Below are 15,525 nucleotides of genomic sequence, written 5' to 3' on the forward strand. Positions count from 1 at the left end.
AAAAAAAGAATGAAAGAAATCAGAAGCTATAATTGGTATACTGAGTCAGATCAGCTGGATCAGAGCTCAATTAAAATTAGCGGTGACTAATGCGTTCCATTTGTTTTAATGAGGCTTAGCTGTGATTAGCTTAGGTAGATCGGTGCCACAGTCTAATCAGTCTACCTTCTTTGTCGAAAAAGCTATCAGGGACCCGCTCTCAACCTGCCCATTGCTATCAGCCCCACCACACTAACCCAGATGTTGTCTTTTTGTAAGTCTCTTCGTTTCCTGCCTGGGCTAAGTGGACAAATGATTTAGCAGCCATTCTGCCTGCATAGCAGCAGTGTATCTCTGGATTGCTTGGCCAACCAGTCAACTTCATTAGGAGCAAGACTGAAGGTTGTTGACCATTCAGGGAGATTAGATAACCTTGGTTTATTTAATAAGCGTTTCCTCTTATTTGTTCGCAAGGAAATGGTATTGTATCAAAGCAAGTATTACCCCGCCCCCCTCCACTATCCAATGCACTGCCCCATTTCTTAGCTTCTTCCAATAAGTCTAAACTTTTAGAAGATACCATATTTTTCGCACCATAGGACGCACTTTTTCCCCTCCAAAAATGAAGGGGAAATGTGTGTGCGTCCTATGGTGCGAGTGCAGGCTTTCGCTGAAGCTGGAGAGCGAGAGGGGTCGGTGCGCACCGACCCCTCTCGCTCTCCAGGCTTCAGGAGAGCCCCACCGCCAGCCCCACAAGCTCGGGGGACAGCGGGGAGGCAGAACGCCGCCATCCTGCTGTCCCCCGACTTGGTTAGAAGGCTGGCGGGGGGAGAAGCCTGCTCCTCCCTGTCGCCAGCCCTGCAAACTCGGGGGACAGCAGGAGAGGCGCAGCGCGCCCTTCCTGCTGTCCCCCGACTTGGCTAGAAGGCTGGCGGGGGGGAGAAGCCTGCTCCTCCCCGTCGCCAGCCCCGCAAACTCGGGAGACAGCGGGAGAGGCGCAGCGCGGCCTCCCGCTGTCTCCCAACATGGTTTGGAGGCTGGCGGAGGGCTTCCTCCTCCCCCAGCCCCGCAAACTCCCAGAGCGATGCCAAAGCTACGCGCAGCTTCGGCATGGCTCTGGGTCCCGTTCTGGGGGAGGGGGAAGCTCGGGCTTCCCCCGCCCCAGCCCCGCGTCTCCAGCCGGGAGAGGGTCGCGGGGGGGCTGCTTTAGCCCCGCGTGCGCTCTCCCGGCTGGAGAGGTGACGCGCGCATATGGCAGGAGCCTCCATAGGCGCGCGTCACCTCTCCAGCCGGGAGAGCATGCACGGGGCTAAAGCAGCCCCCCCGCGACCCTCTCCCGGCTGGAGAGGTGACGCGCGCCTATGGCCGCTGCTCCCTGACCTGCTCTTTGGGGCTGGTGGTGGGCTTCCCCCGCCAGCCCCAAAGAGCAGGTCGAAAGGAACCTGAAGCCTGGAGAGCGAGAGGGGTCGGTGCGCACCGACCCCTCTCGCTCTCCAGGCTTCCAAGGTAGCCGCCTGAACGCACCTTAAACGGCACCTTGTTTTAGAGCGGGAAAAGAAAAGGGGGAAAATTCTCCCACTCTCTGCGCAGCGCTTCCTGCCGCTTCGCTGAAGGGGCGCTGGGCAGAGAGCAGAAGAATTTTTTCCCCTTGTTCTCCCCCCTCTAAAACAAGGTGCGTCCTATTGTCCGGTGCGTCCTATGGTGCGAAAAATACGGTAGTTTTTTTGTGTAAGACCTCCCAATCAACTATAACAGCACAACCTGGATTTCTTGGTAATGAACCTTGCACCCCACCGAAAACAGTTAACATTTGGAAGCACCCAAAGGCCTTCAAAAACCTATAAATCAAAAAGTCCCGCCTGCATAAGAATATACAATCACCTACTGGATTCCACAAGGCGATTGGGGACATCAGTTGCTTCCTTAGTATCATCCACCAGGCTGTCCAAAAGAAGAGACTGCAGTTTCTCAGGGGTTTCTTTGGTGTTGCTGAAGTCTTCGGAACAGGCTGATTTCACCACTTCCATCTTCTTGTGGTTAATACAACTTCCCAGGCATCAAAATGATAATTCCCTGTAATCAAATGCAAATATATAGTAGTAGTACATATGAAAATCCTACATGCACAAACACACTTGTTGCACAAATTCCTAGTTGAAAGTTCAATTCCTGCTGCCATGGATGACACTGTTACACAGCTTGCTGAGCATTTCCAAGGAATCCGCCCCCCCTTAAAACCAACAAATGCTTTATAAATAGGATATTAGATTCATTCATAATGGCCATAGCAACATGCAAATAACTCCACTAATTATACAAACCTACCTGCCCATGTATATCTATGTAATTATTTTATGGCAGGAGAAAAACCCAACAACAATTTTTAATGACACTTCCTTGTTTAGTTGCCTGAAGGTGATTCTCACATGGCATACACAACAAGCAGGGGGCTTTTTACAAATCTGTTCTATAATCCTTCCTTCCCCAAACTCACTCATCTGGGAACAGGGTAGACACTGAACGATATGTCTCAGTTCCCTCAGCAACAGGTTTGTAGAACAAAGTTTAGTGGGGGGCGGGGGGAGGCTTAAACCTTAATAGGAGGCTGAAATCTAGACCCTGTCAGATTACTACATCTCTCCTCAGAGATCTGCAACGGCTACTGGTTTATTACCAGGCCAAATTCAAGGTGCTGCTATTAGTATAAAAACCCCTTAACACCCTGCATCCTGTTTACTTGGAGGACTGCCTCACCAGTGCTATTTTTCGAAAATGAGAGAGGGGTGGTGGTGCTGGAACTCACCATGAACACCTCCCACATTTTCTCAGAATGGCAATGGCACCCACCTGAGAAGTGCCAGAACTGAGTTCTGGCAAGTTTCGGCTGGAAAAAAGCCCTGGCAGTGCTGCCCCCCTCCCCGTATGTGCCTGCTCCAATCTATGGAACTGGCATTTTTACAAGTGCCATATGACATGACAATAGACACCTTTGCTGTTATTAATTCCTACTAAATACATTTCTGTTTAGGGAAGACTACCCAGAAATGTAAACTTGATGTTTATTTAAATATGTAATTCTGGGAGGAATTCAACATAGCACCAACCAGACTGCTGTCAACGCAAGCATTTCTGCTTGACTGATGGAACAAACGGTCCTCTCTTTCCCTGCTGTGCTGTTATTGGGGTTCTCCCAACCCCCCCCCCCCCGAGCCAACTTGGGGCGCACAGGGGAAGGAAAGCGAGGAAAGCCCCACTGAGTCAACCAAGTCCGTGTGCAGGCTTCTGCTAGCAGGACTTGTTAGCTGAATCCAGCCCCTTGTTTTAGAATGCATATTTTTTTAAAAACCTGCTGATTTCTTCCTATACATACATAATACATAAAATGTTGAGCTGCCATTGTGCAGCTCCCATTGGAGTACTGGTAGCACCTCACCACAATCCTGGATTTGCATGAAGTCAGGAAAGGGGATGGGCGGGGGGGGGGGGGGAGAGAGAAGGCAGTTTACCAAATTAACAGACCTAATAAGAAGTCACTCAAAAGAAAGATTAAGGAGAGAATGGGATGTCTTTATAAATTGCATGGAAAAAGAAGGCTTCCAGAGCATCACTTGGTTTAGTGTAGACTAAACCCTACTGGCAATCAGAATGTTTCTCCAAGACTTACCATCTAAATACAGTTATCTGTAAAAAAAAAAAAATTGATTTACTAAGTACGTTCATGGATAGCGGGAAGTCTTGATTCGAATTAAGGAGACAAGCCAAAGCTGTGTAAAGAAGGCTTGTACTCCCTATGTAGAAGTTAATTTGAAAATATTTGTTTTTTGAAGTTAGTTATCTATTTTTTGTTTTTATTCTTTTTTCTGTTTCTTTTCATTTTATTTATGTATAATGGATGTATCTATGAGTATTTGCCATTTCTCAGCAAACAATCTGACACATCAGACACACAAATTAAGGCTTCATCACAGAAATCCAGACAGTAATGTTAATTATAATTGCCAAACTTCATTAACTTTAAGAACCTCATAATGGCTCAAATGCTTTAGAGTAAGTCAACAATCCATAATTCTGTCACATAAAAGGATCACAATTCAGATATACTCTTATGCTTAAGAAACAGGTCCTGACCAAACAAATGTAATGTACAGAAAGTTTATTTCCATCCATCTCAGAATGTTCCAGGAAACGAACATGAGCTGCTCTCAAGGTCCATCTGATTATTTTTTTAGAGTATGATAAATTAATCTCCTAGGGCAATCTTTTAAAAATATCTTAATTTTTCCAACTTCCTCTTCATTTGTTAGACATTAATATGTGGAGTTATAGTAACGGCATTTGAATTCCCTGCTTTAAATAACTTTAGAATGAGTTGTTTACTTAATGAAGACAATTACAAAAGGCAGCAGCAGCAGCTAAGAGGAATTGCAGATCCAGTTGAAGTAAGCAGAGTTATCTAAATGTAAATAGAGCCTGGGGCTTGCCACAGAAAATTAAATAATAAACCGTCTGTTGGGTTCACAAAACATCTGCTGGGCATCTGTCACAGCCAACCCCTTCATGACATCGCAAAACCAGGTGAAGCCTTGGAACAGAAAGGGAGAGAAGAGGAGCAAATCTTTTGGGTGGAACTACATGTTAAACTGAGGACTTTTTTTCCAGCCGAAACTTGTCAGAACACAGTTCCGGCACCTTTCAGGTGGGCGCCATTGCCATTCTAAGAGAACAAGGGAGGCATTCATGGTGAGTTCTGGCTCCTCTTTTCCTAGAAAAATAGCACTGGTTATACTTGACATAAAGTGGACACTGAAACAGCATCCCACTTTCAAATTGGCCCGCCCCGCCCCACAGTACAGTGATACTGTACTGTCACACATTCCCGAGCCGAACTACATAAATGATGGCTGCAGCCAGAAGGGGAATGAGGCCAGCAATACTACCCAAACTGAGGGAGAGGGGAGATGAACTGCTGCTTTTGGTACCAACCCTGTGCTATGTGCTTCTTGCACAACACAGCTTCCTCACCTATCTATTCTAAAATAGGTTGTATGTGCCATATTGGAACATACTGTTTATGGTGGGAAATAAATAGAGAACAATGTACCTTAAAAAATAAAGTATATGAGAACTTGTGTCTAGGACTCAGAAGACCTGGGTTCAAATTCCCAACCAGCCATGAAGGTCTCTGGATGAGTTTGGGCCACACACTCGAGCTCATCTCAACCTCCCTTTGTATAGTAGAATCTCAAGAGAACATGGACTCTTAAAAAAATATAAGGATGGGACAAACTTCCACAGGTATTTCTCGAAGAGTGATAGCCAATCATTTGGGCAAGGACACTATGCAGTATTACAACTCCAATCCACACTACTACAGTGCATATAAAATTCTTGTATCCAGAGGCAGGTGTATCTTTAGCTAGTAACAGGGCAGCACAGAAGAGAAAGGAACAATAGCAGGCCATTATCTAAGGCCACAGGACCTCTTTCTCAAGCACCCTTGTTGAAGTGCACTACCAACACCCCTGCCCCTTATGGCACCCATGCCACAGGCTGGTCACCCGTACTCGACAATCTGCTGCCTGAAGCAGTAGACATGTATGGCCCTCAAACTAACATTTGCGCCATGTTGGCAACCCCTGGGTGTTGTCTGCAGTTGCTCATGTAGAAACTCACTACAAGCCGAGTTAGTGGTTAAGGAGGCCGATGAGGCCTGAGCCTGCATAGAGAAGCAACCCAATTCTCCAGGAGCTAAAAAGGAACACATGCCAAATATTTAGTCTATAATGCACTGGGCAGTGGGATACCAAGGGTGGCACTAAGGGGGTGTCAGGGTGGCATAAATGACTATCAGGCTGTGGGAAACTGGTGTCATCGGTGGATCAAATCCTTCAGTTATGTTGAATTAAACTAAAAAGTTTTAATTGGATTCTGAAGAAACACGCAATTAATTGTTCCTGTTCTAAATGTTATGATGCGGCTTATGCAAACCGTTATTTTGAATAATGCCTTTTAAGAGGACACTAGGAATGAGTTTGTGGAACTAAAAGGGGTGGGAAGCAGCCTGAAAAAAGTTTGGGAACCATTGCATTGCACCCTAGAATAGACAATACTGGGCCAGATGGGGAAAGAGTTGCAATGATAACAACAACAACAACAATAACAACAAACCCACACCCTCGTCCGCTGCCTCACGCAGGGGAGTTTCTGCTCTGACAATGAATCCCCGGGCAAGCAACAGCCTGCTTCGCTTGCAACCTGCTGGGCCCCCAGTGTAAACCTACCAGCCCTTCCCTGGCTCTTCTGGGCTCAAGGAGGGACCTACCGTGCGTGCGGGTCACTCCACGCAGCCCAGGGCCAGCCGGGGGAGCCGGGTGGGCAGTGGGGGGCTGCGCGGGGAAGGGGCATGGGGAGGGCGAGGGGAGCAAAAAGAAGGCAAAGAAGGCGGCGGCACCCGCCCTTCCCCTCCGCACCGAGCTTGTCCCTCCACCTCCGTTGCTAAGCCGGTCGCCAACCCGCCGTTCCGAGGCACACAGCACGCGGCGGACCGTGCCATTCTCGGCCGGGGGGAGTGGGGAAGCGTGGAAGGGAAGCCCGCCAGGCAGCAGAAGGCTTTTCTATCTTCCCCACGGGTTAATGCTTCAAGCTGTAGCTTGAAGTTCCTTACAAGCAAAAAAACCCTCGTGCTTGCTACCTCGGAAAGGGTTTTCAAGACAGAGGAGGCTGTACCATTAGTTGGAGCAGGATAGTGAAGTGAGTTTGGAAGGGATGATGGGAAAGACATGGGTTTCTCCTCCGGCGCTTGTACTTTTGGAAGCTGCTTTTAATGTCGTGCGTTGTTTTCATTGTAATTATTGGTATGGTTTCAATAGATTAATTCTTTCCATGGCTAATTGCTTTTAATGTTTTTTTTTTGGTGTGTTTTTAGCAGTACACTTATTCTTATCTGTAAATTGCCTTCCAGCATGTTAGTGGCTTTATTTACCGGGCTTAATTTGAACTGACTAGCAGCCGCTCTCTGGGGTTTGGGGGCAGAAGTCTTTTCCCTATCCGACCTGGAGGTGCTGGGGATTGAACCTGCGTCTTCCTGCGTGCAAAGCAGATGCTGTCCCAATGAGCTGTGGCCCTTCATCCGTCAGAGGTGAAAGGCCAGGTCCATGCTCAGCCGCAGCAGTTATGTGTAATAGTAGTATTCATTCCTTATATTCCAGGGTTGCCTCTGCGATTCAAAACCAATTCCAGAATCTAACTCTTGGACAGTATGCAACTAGATAGATCAATTGTCTGACTTGGCATATGGTAGCTTTTGATGCTTCCAGGCATATCAGCTGCCAGCATCTGCACACCTAGGATTAGAAGGCAAAACAGGGGTTTCCAGGGTTGGTCAGATTATATTCCCCCCAACCCCTATTTTAGGCATTAATTATTGCAAGTATTGTAGCTCCAGGGACCCTGGAAGCTTGTCAGAGCTTCTCTGATTATCAGTAAGAATTGTAGGGATTTTTCCATGTAATACAGCTTGCCCATCAATCCCGATTTCCGTTTGCAACCTTTCCCTGATATATAAGAGGTTGTTCAGTTGATGAAGGCCCCAGCTGGGCCCAGAATCCTTTGCAACATGCAGATGATCCACAGCAGACCCTCAGGGTCTGACTGATGTAAAAAGCATTCATTGAAGGCATAAGGTTTGCAAAACCACTGCACTAGAAGAAAACAAACACGCACCTTTAAAAGTTATGTGCAACCGTCCCCCACCTTGCTTCTACATGTAACTGTGATATAATAAGCAGTTTCTTAGCTGCATGTTATATCAATGCCGGATTTACATATAAGGTAAACAAATTATAGCATAGGGCCCCACTCTCTTGGGGGCCCCCAAAAAAAAAATTGCAGGGGGGGGAAAAAACCTGGATGTACATTTCCAAAATTTAAGATAAAAAACAAATAGAATAAAACCTACATGCAGCAACAGTGTTTTGTGTGGTGTAGGCTCCTATGATGTAAGTAATCAACACAAAAAACTGACAATTTGTTGTTGACAAAGGACAGCTGGACATATAAAGGGCTCCATTCCCTTCAGTAGCTCAGGGCCTCATCAAACCTAAATCCGGCCCTGTGTTATATGCATGACCTGGAAGTTCAAAACAAGCAAGAGGAAGGCGCCTTGCTCCCTGTAGTATCTGACGATGATCTTACAACCTGAAGGTGGAACTGCTGCCTCATATGCCACCTTATAACAGAAACACTTCTGACTATTATGATGCATCATTGCCTTTGCCAAGGGGACATGGCTGGTGCTTAATAGCCAGCCATAGCAATCTCAAGCAAACAAAAGTCTCATTATTTTGTTAGTAGACTACCTGTCTAATTCAAAAATGAAACACAAATGAGAAAGTTAAGAAAAAGGGCAATGAAAGGTAACAGGAAAGGAACTGTGTTGCTGCAGGACATTGTAATGGCGAAGATACAAGCAGGCAAAGCAGGTTAAAATTCTGCCAATGGAGACGGAATCTGTTGTCCTGTTCCTTCTCTCAAATACCTGATCTCTGGAATTTTCCAAAGGGCTTCATGGCTTGGGGTCAAGAGGAGAGAATGGTCTTGTATTCAGGTCTGGCTTAAGTGTGCTTCCTATTTAGGCACCTGGTTGGCCACTGTGAGAAGAGGAGGCTGGACTAGATAGACCATTGGCCCAGTCCAGGGGGCTCTTGTTAGATTCTTTTGTTAAATGCAGGGCAAACATTGCAGAAAGGTGAAGCGGGTCACCAGATGTAGGAGATGAACTCCTACAGTCATTGACCACATCACTAGCTGTCTCATGAACCATTCCTCTGCACCAGATGGAAGAAAGGTACTTTGCCAATACGTATGTGTCAGCGCTGCCTCTAGGTCCCAGCTCACAGAGGACCAATGCTAGGCTGTAGTAATGTACAAAAGTCTTTATTGAAGTTCAGTTTCCATTTCAAAGCCACAGCGTGCAGCCCTACGTCTTAAACCCTAGATCGGCGAAGTCCCGTCTGAGTCTCCTCCCCTATGACACCAGTTTAAGATCCTAGCCCTGCTCCACCTTTTACGCTGCTCTCTCCTCCTCTGGGTCCTCCTGCCCGCTGGGGCATTGCCCTTTCTGGACTCTTCCGATGCTGAGTCGCTTAGCTCCTCCCCCTCCCTCCGGCGGGCTTTAGGACCCGGTTCCCAATCCTCATTCTCTGCTGTCCCGCGCTCCTGTACATTTGAACTTGCCTCTCGCGCCAGCCCAGTGACCTTTCTCCTAACCGTTACAGTACTTCGGTCACTGCTTCCCTCTTCCGGGACACTGGCCGGATCTGACCTCTCCTCCGTTGTCCGACTTTCTGATGGAGGCGTGGTCAGCCCTGCCTTATCTTCTCTCCCTGGTGGGGAATGCACTGGCCCCGATCCTTGGGATTCTTCCCCCCCACTCTGCTCTGGTGGGGAAGCTGGTCCTGATTTCCAGCTACTGCTCTGGGAGTCCCTGCTGCCCCCTTGCTCCTGGGGCATTCCCCTTGGGAACCCCCTACCCCTGGCCACTGGCGCCCCCTTCTGTGAATCTTCCGATTCGCTGGAGAGGCTCATGGAATCCCTCGGTCCACTGTCCTCTTCTCCTACGCTCCCCTCGGATTCTTCCCCTTCGCTCTCCATCTCCTCTCTTCCCTGTGCCTCTGCTCCTGAGCCCCTGACAGTATGTGAAACTTTCATGCACCAGTTGTGTTGTGCAAGGCAGAAGAATTGCCACAAACCAGGCCTTTTAAAAGTTGAGGGGGACAACAGGGATTTTACAGGGCTAGCTCTTCCATTGGGCAGAGCTGGGCAGCTGCCTCATCTGCTAAGGCATGCAGAGTGGACAGAGTGTTGTGTGAGCCAGACAGCTTGCCCTGTGCCTTTTAAGCTAGTCTGCTGCCCTGAGGTGCAGTAAAGAATGCTGTCCTGTTTAAATTAGTCCAACTGCCAGATTGGTTATCTTTTCAATATGGAATCGGGGTGATGGAAATCACCATCTTGTCCTTTGCGTGACACATCAAAATGTTTTGGGCTGGCCAGACAGGGAAATTGCTGGAGCACAGTAGTTCTGCAGTTTACTAATGTAGTTCTGGATTCTTCAGAATACCTGAGTGAGCAAATCATCTCAGTACCTACAGATGTTGATAATATTAGCCCAAAGTATATTTAATATGGTCTTGTAGCATTATAAGAAAAATAATGCTTCTAATTTAATTCTACATTAGCCTTTCCTTTTTTTTCTTTTGCATTTGTTGTATTGCTGCACAGTGATTAACATTTGTGGCAGATCAAATATCAGAGATGCAGGCAGGTAAAACATTCTAGAGTGCAATATCCCCTTCCTGGACATAGCTACCCTTTTTTAAATGGGCTACTTGGGCAGCAATCCTGCTTGCAATTACAAAAAGGATATGACATATACAGTGGTACCTCGGGCTAAGTACTTAATTCGTTCCGGAGGTCTGTTCTTAACCTGAAACTGTTCTTAACCTGAAGCACCACTTTAGCTAATGGGACCTCCTGCTGCAGCCGTGCCGCTGGAGCACGATTTCTGTTCTCAGCCTGAAGCAAAGTTCTTAACCCGAGTTACTATTTCTGTGTTAGCGGAGTCTGTAACCTGAAGGATATGTAACCTGAAGCGTATGTAACCCGAGGTACCACTGTACCAAATATAATCAGTGCAAGCCAGCAAGATCGGGGACTCAGATCTGTAGTCAAATTTCACACTTGATAATAAGCATGTGTGTTCAAGAGTTGGAGGCATGAAATGCATAATCTGTATATGTTTGATTTTGGTTGAGGGCTCTGAAATGTTTTTACCAGGTTATAACTCTGCCCTCCCCCCAAAAGTCAATAATACAAGGATGCAGTTTTGTGCACCATTACTTAGATGTGTAAGTCTTGAATAAATGTGATTAGGCATGGGCTGCACCTGTGGCAGCTGTTGCCCTACTTTTTACACTAGATCAATATAGTTGTCACCATATGTAGCTTCCAGGGAGTACTTGCATCCCTACCCACGTGTGTGTGAACAATGAATCATATTCCATATACCCACCCACTGAAGCTTGCTCCTACTAAAGCTCCACAGGAGTGGAGCTTTCATTTCCATTGAAGTTAGTCTCTCTCCATCAGTTTTCCTTTGTGTTCTCCGGTCATCATTCCAGGCAGACATTAGCAGAGCCGTTTTGGTCAGCTTGAATCCCATTGTGCAAAGCTCTCCCCCCACCCCATCCCACTAGAGGTTTTTTTTCCTGTGTGCTCACCTGCTTCCTTCCAGTCTCCAGGATATTAAATTCTCTCCCCCCCCCCACCTTGGCTCCTGTGACATCTGTGCCAGAACTTTTCTTGCTGCCCTTACCGTGGGAACGTAAAAGATTGACCTTTCCTTGCTCAAGTGCAGCGATAACAATGAGTAATGAAAGGGGGCACGGGTGACGAAGATATCTGGGACATGGACTGCAGAGTTGCCTGCAGTGCAAGGTGTGTGTCAAGCATCCTGCTTCAAAGAAGCACCAAGAGCCCTCCTGGGACTCAGTAACAGAAGCAACAGCAGTGGCGAAAGATGAGGCGAGCTCAGGAACCCGCGGAAACAGACTGAGAGAACCTGCTGAGGATTGCCCATTGAAATGACTTCTGATCCTGCACCTGGGAGATGAAAGAGACAGACAACAGCTGAACATGTGGACCATCGTAATAATAATCCTTTCCTCTTCGACACTAACTGTAAGTAACCAAAGAGCCTTGTATTATTGTTTTGCTGCAAACGCACAGAAGAGCCCATCCACTGAAAAGGGAAAGGGGGAGAAATTTGTGAGAGCCTGGTTGATGCACTAAGGTTATGATCCTATATATATACATACGATTCTGCAAGAGTAAGCCCTACTGAACACCAAGGCATTTTCCTTACTGAATAAACAAAGCACTGTGGGATAAAGCTGGAAAAATTCTGAGCTTCATTCCCCAAGGAGAGGACATGAAACTCCCTAAAAACTTGTATGTCCCATACAAAACATTCTGATGCATCAGCAAAGCAGTGAGATGATAGGAAAAGTGTGGTTTAGAAGAGAGATTAGAGTTTAGGTATTTTAGGGGAGCATATTCACACTGGCAGCTTCAATTTAGGAATGCATGAGATTTTCCTTGGGAAAAGTTTCTTTCCCTAAAGGTGTGCTCAGTGGAAAAGTAAACTTTTCAGACCACGTAGCACAGTCTTGTCCTCAAATAGTTTCTGTGTGCTATGAGGATTAGAATGTTTAAGTGCTGTGCATATGCAGAGGGTATTAGCTGAATGGATAGTCTCCCGATTTGTTCAGTCTATAAACGTAAGTTTTATGACAGCTGCTTTCTTTATCTTCATAAACCATATTGAGACAGCTGCTGGTTAAAAGCATATTTGCTTATGTTTTATATAATCATTATTGATTGTAACTGATTTACTAAATTATATGAGAAATAAATAGCTTTGTTGACATACACCTGTTCAAAATTTTATTTCTTGCTTGTTTGTTTCCATAATGCAATGTTGTTCATTTGGGGCTAGAGGAATAAATGTCATGTGGAGACTAGCAAAACATTTAAAAAACCCCAAAAACAAAATTTAAAATATATAGAGTTTGTAATTAAACTTTTTTTAATCAATCCATTTCAAATATTTAAAAAATGTGGTATCCAATATTATTTAAGGATCGTGTAAAATTATTGCTCAAAGTACAACAGTGTATCAGACTATTAGTTTGGAAACTAGGGTGTTATTTGACCTGTATAACCAGATTTTCATATTTGCACACAAATTTCCGCCAATTAAGTTGCTTAGCTTAAAACCATAGCTAGACCTGTTGTCACAATAGGAAGGCATGACTTCCACAGGTTGCCTTTGACTTGTGTGATTATAACGTCTTACATTTGTTTTAAATATGATGTAAAAAGAAGTAGCTATTTGGCACCGATTTCCTGAGATAAAAACAACCTATGCAGAGCCTATGTCCCCCCCCCCCCCCCGCCCATCTGCAGAATTATGAGAAATTGGCACATGACTGAGCATGGATTAGCCATGCTGCTTGGGATAATAGGTGCACTGAATGAGTGATTCCACTCAAATCTCTCTTCTGGTGTGCACACACCACGGCCACATACACCCTAGAGGTCTAACAATTCAGTGTTCAAAGTGCTTCACATATATTACCTCAGCAGTTCTTACTGCTGCAGATGGAGGAGAGCTGAGATTAAGGATACATTAACCCTCCCATTAGGGGACGTGGGTGGCGCTGTGGGTAAAACCTCAGCGCCTAGGACTTGCCGATTGCATAGTCGGTGGTTCGAATCCCCGTGGCAGGGTGAGCTCCTGTCATTCGGTCCCAGCTCCTGCCCACCTAGCAGTTTGAAAGTACAATTAAGTGCAAGTAGATAAATAGGTACCGCTTTCTAGCGGGAAGGTAAACGGCGTTCCGTGTGCTGCTCTGGTGCCGGTTCGCCGGAGCAGCTTCGTCACGCTGGCCACGTGATCCGGAAGTGTCTCCGGACAGTGCTGGCTCCCGGCCTCTAGAGTGAGATGGGCGCACAACCCTAGAGTCGGACACGACTGGCCCGTACGGGCAGGGGTACCTTTACCTTTTTAACCCTCCCATTTACAGTGCTCTCGCTGCATTTCCAGTGTTGGGTTTCTAATCTGTGTTCATAGAATGCTGTGCGAAATCCATATCCATGCTGTACTTTGTTACACAACTTTGATGTGCTGTTTCACATCACACAAGTAGCTGTGAACACATTTGCATGGAGTAAAGACACGAGAAAGCCCCCTGGTGTGTACACAGACAGAAAAGAATCTGACACAATTGAAGCCAAGCTGCTATGCACAGCTGGGTGGTAATGTGAAAGCATCCTAAAAGACAGTGGCTTCCCTGAGGGAATTCATTGCTGAAACAAGATTTGAAGCAGGACTTCTTGACATATGTCTTACAGGCTTATCTACTACAGAACATCAGCTGTGCCTCATTTACTCTCTATAACTTTAAAAAAAAATAAAAATATTTGTTTTAATTGAAAATACTTCAATAAAACATAAAGTGATACAGAAAAAAGGAAAAGTGAGGGGGAGAAAAAGAACAACAAAAATATATCTAAAAGTGATACACAAACACACAAATGGAAAAGAAGATACTCCCTTATAGTCTTATTATCCTAATACTTAGGTAAATGTTAATAGCCTACTGCATTCTGTATAAACTCATTCCAAATGTTATCATATTTATCGAAACAGAGTCTGCGCCTATAAGCAGTCCGTGCATAGGTTGCGAGTGATGTCACATCGCCAACCCATTGATTAAAGGGTATCATATCTTTACTTCTCCAGTTCTTCAATATCAAGCTCTTGGCCACCATTAGGGCGTGCAGGATCCATTTTTGTTGTCCTGTTTTTAATTTCCATAGTTCAATAGAATATTCGCCACTGAAAGATTTAACTTTTTCTGTACAGTCATAGCTACACAGTCCAGCACCTTCTCCCAAAACTTAATAACTATAGAACACTGTACAAACATATGTTTCAGGAAAGCATTGTCCTTCTCACATTTCCAACACTGAGCTATCTTAGCTTATTCCCTTTTTAAAGGAATCCTGGCTGCCTGCAGGAGAGCTGTGCCCTTACCTTTTTCAGTCATGTTGCTTGAGCTACTTTTTAAAGCGCCCCCTTGTTATTTAGAATGGCAGACTCAAGCTGAACCCATTATGCTGGAATAATAGAACTGTAGAGTTGGAAGGAACCATAAGGGTCATCTAGTGCAACCCCCTGCAATGCAGGAATAATTTGTCCAACATGGGGCTCAAAGCCATGATCCTGAGATTAAGAATCTCATGCTCCACCGACTGAGCTATCCTAGCTGACCAAAATACGCATATGCTTACATTTTCTGACATGTTTATATCCAACAAGGCAAGGTAAAAATCCCCCTCTCTCATTGGAACTCATCTGGTTTGGAAACAAAACAGAGCGATCAGACTATTTTAAGTCATGGCTTGGTGTGTGTGTGTGTGTGTGTGTGTGTGTGTGTGTGTGTGTATTCTGGTTTATTTTCCATTTCAGAGCTTGGACACATAGTTCTCAAAGCATGTAACGGGGCTTTCTAGTGACACGCAGGTGGCTGTGAGGGAATTAACATGCTCTGTCTACCCTGCTGAGGCATTTTTCCACCAAAGATGGTTCCAAGCTCTATTCTATGTCTGCAGACAGAAAGGAAGCCTTTTTTTGTACTTGCTGTCTTCCAGAAAGCTCCCTCTTCTAAAATGCAAGGCTAGTTGTCAAGACTGTTGAGAATGTGGCTGTCAGTTCAACTTTCCTAGCCAAGTGTCATGGTTCACGATGAGTAATAGTTCAAATAATTAAGGCCCAATGTCAGGGGTCAGCAACCTTTTTCAGCCATGGGCCGGTCCACCATCCCTCAGACCATGTGGTGGGCCGGACTATATTTTGGGAGAAAAAAATGAATGAATTCCTAAGCCCCACATATAACCCAGAGATGCATTAAAAGGACACATTCT

The 15,525-nt window shown here is 45.7% G+C and overlaps 2 protein-coding genes across 9 annotated transcripts in view; one reads left to right on the forward strand and one right to left on the reverse strand.

Moving 5' to 3' along the window:
- The window catches only part of CFAP221 (cilia and flagella associated protein 221), a 37,464-nt gene extending 31,000 nt beyond the window's left edge, over positions 1-6,464 (reverse strand). Inside the window, exons 1-2 of one of the 2 annotated variants that reach the window (XM_079993365.1) lie at positions 6,261-6,464; positions 1,865-2,052 (exon numbers count right to left, since the gene is read on the reverse strand). In XM_079993365.1, coding sequence (XP_079849491.1) covers positions 1,865-2,006 — 142 coding nt within the window. In that variant the 5' untranslated portion in view covers positions 2,007-2,052; positions 6,261-6,464. The remainder of the gene's footprint in view (positions 1-1,864; positions 2,053-6,260) is intronic. The other variant, XM_079993364.1, reaches the window with a different exon arrangement.
- Positions 6,465-6,592: 128 nt separating this feature from the next.
- The window catches only part of SCTR (secretin receptor), a 28,282-nt gene continuing 19,349 nt past the window's right edge, over positions 6,593-15,525 (forward strand). For 4 of the 7 annotated variants that reach the window (XM_079994249.1, XM_079994252.1, XM_079994251.1 and 1 more), the window contains exon 1: positions 10,685-11,715. In XM_079994249.1, coding sequence (XP_079850375.1) covers positions 11,671-11,715 — 45 coding nt within the window. In that variant the 5' untranslated portion in view covers positions 10,685-11,670. Of the gene's footprint in view, positions 6,730-10,684; positions 11,716-14,248; positions 14,319-15,525 lie in introns of those variants that run through there. The other 3 variants (XM_079994255.1, XM_079994253.1, XM_079994250.1) reach the window with 2 other exon arrangements.

Source organism: Podarcis cretensis (genome assembly GCF_951804945.1).
Source record: "Podarcis cretensis genome assembly, chromosome: 1".
Classification (NCBI taxonomy): domain Eukaryota; kingdom Metazoa; phylum Chordata; class Lepidosauria; order Squamata; family Lacertidae; genus Podarcis; species Podarcis cretensis.